General features: G+C 33.7%; 1 protein-coding gene across 1 annotated transcript; it reads right to left on the bottom strand.

The window, feature by feature from the left end:
• Positions 1-957: 957 nt before the first annotated feature.
• On the bottom strand, positions 958-11,454 carry LOC145163427 (disease resistance protein RUN1-like). The gene is made up of 7 exons (XM_079082269.1): positions 11,264-11,454; positions 9,761-10,408; positions 3,822-4,951; positions 3,411-3,734; positions 2,428-3,333; positions 1,716-2,337; positions 958-1,287 (listed from the first exon to the last, which is right to left on the bottom strand). The coding sequence occupies exons 2-7, from the start codon at positions 9,765-9,767 to the stop codon at positions 1,241-1,243; spliced, it is 3,036 nt and encodes a 1,011-aa protein (XP_078938395.1). The 5' UTR covers positions 9,768-10,408; positions 11,264-11,454; the 3' UTR covers positions 958-1,240.
• Positions 11,455-11,864: the final 410 nt, after the last annotated feature.

The raw sequence follows: 11,864 nt of genomic DNA, 5'->3' as shown, positions 1-11,864 counted from the left end.
TTTAATTATATATAAAATTTATTTTTTACCTAATTTAAAACCTTCTAATATCCAGTTCCCTTATTTAAATTTTTAGAAATCATGAAATAAGTATTCAAAATCTATTTTCTATATTGTATTTATTCCCTCCATAATTATATGCAAGTTTTATTTTTTTACCTAAATTAAACCCAACTAATATTCAATTCCTTTATTTAATTATATATAAAATTTATTTTTTTACCTAATTTAAAACCTTCTAATATCCATTTTCTTTATTTAAATTTTTAGAAATCATGGAATAAGTATTCAAAATCTATTTTCTATACTGCATTTATTCCCTCCATAATTATATGCAAACTTTATTTTTTACCTAATTTAAACTCAACTAATATTCAATTCATTTATTTAATTAAATACAAAATTTAATTTTTACCTAATTTAAAACATTCTAATTGTTTATATATATTTTAATTTGCATTCAAACATACTTGTTTTTTTAATGAACTATTTTAATATTTTATGTTACTTTATGATTTATTAGTTTTTTTTATTTATTCTTTTAATTGTTATGAGGTTAAAATAACTATTGTAATGTATGTTAATGAATTTAAAATAGCTATGGTAATGTACTTTTAATTGTAATGCTTCCTATGGTGTAATATATGTTTACAATTCTATGTTTTTTTATACGCTCCCCCGTATTTAACGCGAGTCATAATCTAGTTTATTTTATATTAAAATTTTTGGTAAAGGGTAGTGGGGATAAAAACTCACATCTCAATACATAATTGTAATGCTTCCCCACATAGCCCATTAAGCTATCTTATGTATTAAGTTGGAAAGAAACAAAGAAAAAATAATTGATAATAATCGCCTAATATATATTATGTATTTGACATAAAAAATAAACAAAAATAATAATAACCAAAAACAATGAATTCGAAACCTAAATGAGGAAATTAGGAGTCCGTAGGACCGTAAAAGTTAGCCTAGTTGTTTGACATGCTCCCCATGAGTAAGGATGAGAGGTTTGGATGTAAATATCTAAAAGAAACATTAGACAAATTTCATGCCCCAACTACATTTTGATGTGGCCATTTTCATGTATACATTGCAAGGTTATATGGCATTTATTTTGTTACATCCTAGACCAATCAAGAACTTTCATGATAAAATGTTTGGTTCTATATGCTTTTTATTCATGTCACTAAAGAAAGGTTTCCGTTTCAAAAAGTATACCTCACATGTGTGTGACAGTTTAAGGTTTCCTTGGGGATAATGCTCTGAACCATATTTCTTCTTTTTCTGAAAACAGATAAAAAAAAATAATGTGTTAATCATTATTCACACACATCCACTTGAAAATAGTAGTTTTATTAGGTACGTATATATTTATGTGATCAAAATTCCAACTTATAAAATACTTATCAATTGATATACCAAATCGACCCATTTAGATTGACCAATGTTTGGGTTAATTCATCAAAAATAACAGTAGAGCTTTTATTTTTTTATATTTTTATAAAAAGCAACTCTTCTCTTATATTTTAATAAAGTAAATAATAATTGGTGAATTTAGATCATATGATCCATTTGTTTAAAGGAATAAGGTTATTTCTATGATCGTATTAAAACTTAATGGGCTCATTATCCATCTATTTTAAGAAGTTGGCTTGGTCATGGGTCAAGTCATGTTATACATAATACATGACGATAAAAAAAATAACATCTACCTTGATAGCTGGGGCCTTCTGGAATGAATTTACGATGATAGGGAAACAATCTAATGTTATAAGTAAAGAATCTGTCATTGTTTAGGATGTATTGTCCTGTTGTTGTTTGAAAAGGAGAGAGATCTCCACCAATTATGTGATTCCAGGACTTGTAATAACCCAACACATCTTCTTCTCCTTCTTCTTTGTCATTATACACAAGACTCACCCCACACTCCTTTACAACTTGATGAAACGGCAGTGTAACAGTAATAGTAACATGGTCTCCACCCTCCAACTCATTCATCCCAAACATCCAATGACTTAACACCACCGAACAATACTTTCCACCTGCAGTACATCTGTCCAAGTAACGCTCATATATCCACATGCGGTTCTTTGTTATATTACTAATTGTGATCACCGGCGTAAGGGGGAAATGACCATCAAATAGATTTGTTGGCCACTCATCCAAAACTCGCGTTGTCTGTAGAGAGCAGAAGTTGAGTCCTGTAAGGAGGTTGTTTGGAGATGATGATGGTATGATAAATGATATTGATGGCCCCAAGCTCCTATACATAAACCAACTCGGCATCTCCTCCGCCTTATACACTGTGCTGAATATTCCAAATTCATAGAACATCTGTCAAATACAACCAACTTAATTAATTAATCCCCATAATATTTATATTATATGTATTCACGTAAAGACAGACGGTTAACTACACAAAACCTGGATTTCATATTCCCAAGAATTAGTTCCCACATGCTTGTTGTTAAGGAAGTCTAACTTAGTCCAGCCTAAGCTGCGTAATACCTTTCCTTCAACACCCATCATTGCTTGGATTTTCAACATGCCTTCAATTTCATACGACCCGTATGGTGGATGTCTCAAAAGATATTCCAACCAGAGTGAGGACATTTGGGGATCAAATACAACTTTTTCTAAAGATTTGTGACGAGAATATAGCCGCATCGCTCTTAGTGTGCGTGGAGGATGTTCGACTATCTTTAATTTTTTACAATTCTCCATACTAAGTATCTCAATCCTAGGAAGGGTTCTCACACAATTGGGCATGGAATGGATCAGATTGTTATCTAAATATAATTCCTTTAACAAGGACAGACAACTGAAGTCCGTAGGAAAGGCTTCAGTGGATAAATTATTATTTGCAAGCGACAACCTTACTAGAGATGTCAGCAAAGAACTTGAAAAAAACTTCAAATGGCTTGGTATTGCACCCACAGAGGCGGAGGACGAGGTTCTTGTGCTTATGCTAATGATTTTGTTAGCATTGCACATTTCCAGTGAATTAATATCTAAATTTGTATTCTTAGTTTGAGATTCACCGAGATTACAACCATCTAGCAACATTGTTTTAACCTTCTTTAGCATGCCTATGATTCTTGGAAGGTTTTTAAGTTGGTTGCAGTAGCTTAGATCGATGAGGGAAAGTTCAACACACTGCTCAATTGATTCACAAACCTCAAGCAAACCAGTGCAATTTCTAACTATTAACTTCTCAAGAGCTGGGAGTTGGTCAAAGTCACCAAGACTAAAAAGTTGTTTACAAAAACTTAGATTAAGAACCTTCAATGATCCAAGCAACCTTTTCTTTTTTAAGCATAATCCATCCAACTACAAAAACGAAAAGAAGTTAGAATGATAGTGAAATTCATCTCAGCAGGAAAAATTAATAAATGAAGATAAGTTACCTTTTGCCTCTTCTCGAGTCGTTGTGGATTACTATAACAACTGATAAATGATTCAATATTGCTATATGACATGTCAAGAGCAACAAGATTCTCCATAGGTAATTCTGAAGGTATAGACTTTAAACGGAACCCATGCATACACAAACATCTTAATTCCTCCGGAAAGTTCTCAAAAGGCCCACTCATGTGTACATAATTGAGTTGTAGTAGCATCAGACAATCCATGTTACTTAATCTATCTGTTTTCAGCTCATAAGATGCATTCAACTTCTCTTTCTCAATCATGCACATGTCAAGGGCAAGGCCTAGAATATTTTCTTTACCCTAAGAAGAAACATAATGCAAATAAAAGAATTAGACAATACAATATTTTGAACTTGCATACTACTAAAACCACATATGGCTTCTTACCTTTTTTTGTTTTAATACTCTGAATGACTCCTCATGACACCATAATAGACTTCGCTTCCATGGCTTTTCAGGTGATTCTTGACGTACTTCGAATCTTCCCATCTCTTGAACCAACTGGTGCATCTTTAATTCGTTTTTCCCTCCGATACTCAAAAGGAATCGGTCGAGGAGATTAGGTATTCCAGATCGTATGTTTATATTACATGCCTTTAATATTGTTTCAGCAACATCTTTATCTATTCCAACAAAAAAACAAGCAATATACTTAAACAAGTCCTTATCATTTTTGGATGGCAAAGAGTTAAAACTCATTCTCAAGACATTATTTACATGAGAATCTGTTTCTTTCTTTAACCCTTCTATGCACCCTTCCCAATAAGTTACATCTCGATCATATAGAGATTTTCCCAATACTTCAAGAGCCAATGGATGTCCTTGACAATACTTCACAAGATTATATGACACCTCCTTGTAACCTTTCTTGGGATAATTGCATTTGAATGCATGGAGACATAAAAGTTGCCATGATTCGGTCTCATTTAAGCCTTGAAACAAGAGCTTTTTATGTTTGGGTTCGATGTTTGTTTTGAATAGTGCACAACTCTTTGTCAAACGCTTGTCCTTTGTGGTAATAATGATTTTGCTTCCGGGATGAAAACCTTTGCTCCCAAGTAATGCATCCAACTGATCACGCGTACTAATATCATCAAGAACAAGAAACACCCTTTTACGGGCTACGACACTTTCTATCTTTGAGGTGTATACTGAAGCGACATGAACTTTAATTGAACTTGTTTTTGAAATGTCATTGCATAGTTGTTCTTGTAAATCAAGCAACCCATTAAACTTTCCATCACAAACCTTACTAATATCTTCAATATAGCTGCTTTTGTGGAATTCATGAGAATATAGACCATAGATATGTTTGGCTAAGTATGTCTTCCCGATCCCACCCATACCCGAAATAGTAAGTACGTCTACCATATGTGAGGATCCATCTTTCAACCATGAAGTGACAAAGTTAATATGATAGTCCATCCCAATAAATAAAGGTTGAGTACTTCTTATGGGTACATGTAATCTACGGTGGATGTCCTTCACAATTTCTTGAATAAACTCTGTCTCTAGCCCTGAAATCCGATTTTATAAGAACCACAAAACTAACAAACCAGATTTCGAGATTTAATTTGTCCAAAGATCCAAAATCAAAATTATATCATAACTATTAATTTTAATCAAGTCGCTCACATTAAAACAATATTTTGTTTACACTTCTATGTTCTAAGCATACAAGTATCCAATGTGTAAGGTCATAAATATTTATGTATAATTAGATAAAAGATGCCAATGTAATACCATATCTCACTAATGTGCAACCTAACTTCACTTGCACTTACACAAGACCATCATAACTATCATTGTGGTGTGTTTGAAAAAGAGTGTCAGTTATAGGTAATCTACTACTACTTAAAGGTGAGTGAAGTTATTTATTATAAAAGTCATTATGATTTGAAGGTGGTATGGTATAATTAATAGTAGATGCATTGAAAACACTTTAAATGTTGTCTATTATAATAGAAAGCATAAAAAATTGAAAAACTTTGTTCAAATGAACTAACTATTAATGTATATTATGTGTTGTATAATTAGCCCACTTTGCTTAGCCCAATTTATTATCAGCCCATTATGTATTGTATCATTGTATGTGTACGTATATATGTTTTGGAATGAAAGTATAATAATTACGGGAAAATATTCAAACCCTAATATGGTATCAGAGCTGTAAAGGGCTCTTACCAAAATTCTTCCCAATACCATTGACACCCATTGTGTCGATCTTGTGAGATCTGTCGGCCACCTTCCTTCTTCCTCCACTTCACCGCTGCTACTGCCTCCTCTCTTCGTGTCCTTGTTGATCTTCTTTATCTCGTTCTCCCACAATCTTGAATCATGATTGGCGAACCCTCAAACCCTAACGGTGGAAACTCAAAGCCATATGTCATCACAGACATAAAATCCTTTGTTCCCTTCATTCTTGACTTGAATCAACTCAACTATGATTCATGGCGAGAGTTATTTCAAACTCATTGTACCAATTTTAGAGTTCTTAGGCATTTTAATGGCACTTTAAAACCGCAAAATGATAAAGACACAGATTGGTTCAATCTTGACTCTCTTGTCAAGATGTAGATCTATGGAACCTTGACTCAATCACTACTCAACATGGTTATAAAACCCAGATCCACTACAAACTCTTTGTGGCTTGACATTAAAGCTTTGTTACATGACAACAAGGAGTCACTCATCATGGAACTCGAGAATGAGCTAAGGTAAATGACAATGGAAGATCGATCAATAAATGAATTTTATGAGAGGATGAAGGTGAAAGCCTAATTGCTTGGCGATATTGGTAATGCTATCAATGAACACACTCTTCTTATGTAGTTTCTTAATGGGTTAAACCCAAGTTTTGTTCAAGCACGGTCTGTTCTTACTCTCAAGGAAAGTCATTTTTCTCGACCCGGTCATGCTACTGCACACCATTCCCACCATGCATCTGCTCCCACTATTCTCTATTTGGGTCATCCTTCTTCATCTCAAAATCGTAAGAACAACCACCACAACAATCGAAGCAGCAACAACCGCAATGGAAGCCACCGCAGTGGCTCTTCTCATCGCCAATCCACCACCGATAACCGCTAGCAGTCGGCTGCCCCATCTCGGCCTCCCCTGTAGCCACTTGTTCCAATGTAGTGGCCCTATTTTCCTCCGCCTTGGGCTCCGTACAACTAGTCTACAACCCCCCGGTCCATTCCTCGCCCCTACACCAGATAGCAGTAGCGCCACCAACCCTAGCAAGGGCTGCTTGGCAGTAGTCCCCCCACTTCAGATTGCTCACTTCAGCTACCTAGCTACCTGTTGTGTTTCACACAATTGATCAGACCACCGAGCTTCCGAATCAAGTTGATCAAGCCACATATCTTGCTGCAACAATGAACACCATGTCACTCAATGACACTCACGATCCATCTTGGTATATGAACACCATGGCTACATCTCATTTGGCATCAAACACATGTAAACTCCTTTCTCTTATTAATAAAAACAAAATAAATTATGTTCATGTTGGTAATGGTCCACCTATTCCTGTCACACACTCTCTCACACACTCTCTGGTCATTCCCATTTACACATAACTCATCGCACACTCACCTTCACAATGTCCTTGTCACACCTAAAATAATAAAAAAAATCTTGATTCTATTCGAAAATTCAACATAGATAATAATGTCACCATTGAATTTTGATAAATTTAGTTTTTCTGTGAAGGATTTTCAACCCCGTTAGGTACTTATTCGATGTGATAGCTCGTGCGATCTCTATCCTGCTTTCGATAAGCCCAAATCTCCTACTGTGCTACTTGCTTGCGGTCCTACGTTATGGCATCAACGTCTTGAGCACCCCGGCCCATGTGTCCTTCGGTTTTTACTTTCAAAATTTATTGCATGTAATAAAGACTCTACTTATGTTACATTTAATTCAATTCGTCTTAGCAAACATGTTAGGTTGCCTTTTACTTCTTTTTTGGCTGTTTATAATGCCTTTGATATTATTCACAACGATATATGGATTTCTCCTATATAGAGTATTTCTGGAATAATATACTATGTTTTATTTTTGGATCATTATTCGTATTTTTTATGGATTTATCCATTATGTAACAAATCTGAGGTCATTACCAAATTCTTACATTTTCGTGCGTATGTTAAAACCCAACTTAACACTGAAATCAAATCTTTTCAATGGGATTGATATGACCTTATTTAACTATGTATTTTAGGCTATTATGCTAATGTATTTGAGAAAAAAATGTTATCTTTTAATATATATGATACTTAATATGCTTTGAAATGTCCAATTACAGTTAAAATGGAAGTTGGGATGCAAAAGGAGGAGAAATGAGCTGAAAAAGGAGCTAAAATGATGTTGCTCACAGTTTCACCCCTCGTTAGTATTTTAACCATATCTCATGACTCTTAACTCCGATTGATGAGATTAAAGATGTTCTGGAAACTAGACAAAATTTAGGACAACTTTCATGTTTGGAGAAAATGTTGATTCCCAGTCACCACGGCGTGGCCCATCAGAAAAATTTCATGGATGGGAATAAACAATCTACCACGGCATGGCAATCCTTTTGCCACACCGTGGCGACATTGATAGCTATAAATAGAGCCGGATATTAGACCTAATGATATATCTTCAACCCTAATTCGTTCCCAACGAAAATAAAACCACAAACTATGATTTGAGAGCCTAGAAGGCGGCCGGATGGCCGTTAAGCTGATTTAGAGCAAAGATTCGAAGGATTACATAGCCGATTCATGCCAGAAATAATTTGGTTTGTTGTTCCGACCATGATTAGCATTCCAATATGATTCTGTATGTGTTTACTTTCTTATTTAGGGCTTCAAAATCCTATTTCTTTGTGTTAGACTAGATGAATCATTGAAATTATAGATTAATTTGCTATTTGGATTATTTATTCTTATTTAATTTATTATGTTTGCTTGATAAAAGAATGTTATGTGTTAAAGTTTCATTCTTTTTTATTTATTGCTGAGTATTGTAAGGTTTAGATGAACAATCTAGCTTAATGTGCTTGAATCATATGATTTTATGAATTATAAATTTGTATGACTAGTGTTTTGACCAAAAACCTAGGATTAAATAGAAAAGTTTGTAATCTTAATGTGCGAGTATACATGTGATGACAATTCATATGTAATGGCTTCATGATCCTTGATGCTAACAATTCAAGTCTCTGATCATAATACTAACTGAACACTGATTTTTAGGATAATTAATTCACTTGATGACGACAATTAAAAGTCTTGAAAATCAAAGGATTAGTTGTTTAGACCCGGAAACTAGTCATATTAGGAATCGGTGAATGAAGAATAAATGTCAATTAATTTAGTAATTATCTATGTTTTTGAGATGTAATTTTGTCTACCCAAAGTACCCGTAGTGATTTGTTTTCATTCACCTTATCTAGTTAGTTTAGTTGTTGATTTAATTGAGCTTTTATAATAAAACCCTTTTTATTGCTTTCGTTTATATGTAACCTATAATCAAATAATCTAATATTAATTCACTACCGTCCCTTTGAGTTCGATGCCTTTGTTTATCAACACTATACTATACTCGATCATGTTTACTACCTGTAAGGTGTCGTTTAGATGTGATAGACTAGGAATTATAAATTAAAAACTAGTGCATTAAAAATACACATCAGGGATCACAAGCCCAAACATTAACTTATGATGAAACATGAAATGCCTAACAAATGTGTGGAATTTATATCCTAATACATCATACACCGAAATGCATTGGGAGAAGGTTATACTTGTTGGGTAATCTTGACATAGGTGGGTTAATTTGGGTTATGGGTATGAGTAAAAGGTTAGTTTGTTGGTATTGCTTTATTTATTATTGAATAAAGAAATTAGATAGAAGTGTTTGAGCGACTAGTCACAAGAATAGGCATGTTGGAAAGATATATGTTGGAATAGTTCAACCCTTTTTTCTATTCTTTAGCTTAGAGTAGTATTTTTTTTTCCCACGTGATGATGTATGGAAGGCTATATATAGCCTTTATGAATAAAATAAGAGTAGCAACTTTTGGGATATAGAAAAGTAAACTATCCATCCATTATATTTCTTCCTTCTTTTTCTGTCGTGTAAAGCAGGAACATACACATACTCTTTGTTTTTGTTCAGTCTTATTATAGTTGCACATTCTTATTATAGCTGCACAGGTTGGAGAGGGGGGCTGAACCAACAATACTAACATTCATGTGTTAATCAAACAAAAACATTCATGTGTTAATCAAACAAATGAAAGATTATGGAAATATGTGTAAGAAAAGAGTTACCTTCCATTGACGTCCTTTCCTTTTAAATTAGCTACTTCTATAAGTGCTTTATTCCATTGGTCCATCTTTTGAGCCCACTGAATTTTTTTATGTGCATTTTGTTCTGCCTCCATGGTCTTTTTATGCTTAGCCATTGCATCTCCAAAGCTACTTTGTTGCTTCCTGACATATGTGGGCTCCACATGATAAAATATTGGAATAACAATATGGTTGGATGTGATACGCTGCTCAAGGATCAACACCAATTCATCGAGACACCATGTTGAAAAAGCGTAATTCTTAGACATCACAATAATAGAAGCACGAGATGCCTTAATTGCACTCTCCAATTCTGGTTTAAGATCTTCCCCTGTTTCAATCTCTTCATCATACAAGAAGGTACTGATATTGGCATCAATGAGGGCCTGATGAAGGTGATCAGTGAAACTTTGACGAGTGTCAACATCTCTAAAACTTAAAAATACATCATATCTAATACCATCAGTTGATGAACTATGACCACTAGTTGATGAAGAAGATGAAGATCCTTCTGAGAGGAGTTCAGAGAGAATAACCATTATGAGTTATGGGTTGATGAGCCTTTGTGTATCTTAGTAAGCTCTGAAACTCTTCACTTGTGGTTCAATGTCAAGATCTGGTACTTAATTCCTGTACATAAAATCCAAATTATTGATATTTAAAATCTGAAACTTAAATCTCGTCAAATAATTTAAACCTTAATAATATGAATACCTTTTAATCCTTCTAAATAGAACTTTAAGTGATAAAAATACAATACATATGCACCTCTGAGTTTCAAGTTGGTTTTGGAGCTTTATACTGCATAATGTGTATTGTGTTTAAACACTTGATTTTGATTTTTGTGTTCAAAGGCTATTCTATATCTTAATTAGTGCTAGACTCAGTTGCCTTGCATAATCAAGCTTGAATCGGTTGCTGCTCTGTTTGACATACAAAGAGAGGCTGCTACAAAGTTAACTAAATTGGTTAACCTGTTTTCCTGGCTAAGTTTTGGTGGAAGAAAATAACAAACAAATTTATGTATTTAAGCTACAACGCCTCTGTAATTATTTGATTAACCCACATAAACATCCTCAGTTGTCTAAGTAAAATCCATTTGAATTTCAGTAAAGTAATCCTTAAACAAATCAATACCAAATACCATTCTTGAAATAATTACAAGATCCACTATTAACTCCCATGAAAGAAATTGCAAAACATCATTCAAAAAGAATCATGCGTAAAGTAGTGTTCTGAATTAGAAAACATAAAGGAATCGAGGAAGCAATCTTAAAGGATTAAAGAATTCTCAACGTGCATGAAGTTTTATTCATCATTCTGGACTTTAGGCTAGAAGGATTGTGTACTATCCTTGAAATGGAAAAACATCAGTCACATTTTAATGACATAAACAGGTGATTATGATGTGATTTATGATTAATAACATGAAAATTGTCTAACAACATGTGAAACTAACTTGTGAGAATTCGATTTCATAGTTACCTTCCTAAGGATGACAAGGAGACCTGAAGCAGCGATGATAGAGGATGAAACAGCAGTGAGGAGGCTGAGAAAGATGATGACTGAAAACCACAGACCGAACGTCAATAAGTCCGCAGGGAAACGGCGAATCAACGACGATGGAAAGGAGACGACAAGAGAGTCAACGAGGATGTGGTGGTTTTTTTTGCCGCCTCACGTGTTCGCTTCTTTTTGTTTTATCGCTTTTCCACTTAATATATATTACGATAATGCAAATTCCAGGAAAGTAGTGCTACAAAAATCCAAAAGTATACAGCCCAATTTCTAATTTTAAAAGACCTTTTAAACTTTAACTTTTTGAAAGTACAATCAAGTTATTGCTTAGAAATACATCCCAATTTGGACCTGTCAAGTGGTTTGGTTTAGGTTACGACTATAACATAATAGTATATAAATTATAAATTCTAACTTAAGTTGATCAATGTGATAAATTATAATTTGCATTTAGTTGTTTTTTATTTAGTTTGTTTTAAACTGTTTTCTTTATTTTAGTATAAATGACAAAATGTAAATGTCGGCATTAAAACTATTTAGTTTAAATAGTATAAATGGTTTATTAATT

Source organism: Lactuca virosa, chromosome 1 (assembly GCF_052849685.1).
Source record: "Lactuca virosa cultivar CGN04683 chromosome 1, Lactuca_virosa_CGN04683_v6, whole genome shotgun sequence".
NCBI lineage: Eukaryota > Viridiplantae > Streptophyta > Magnoliopsida > Asterales > Asteraceae > Lactuca > Lactuca virosa.
Note: the sequence above shows the minus strand (reverse complement) of the source record. Positions and strands in the feature narration are given on the sequence as shown.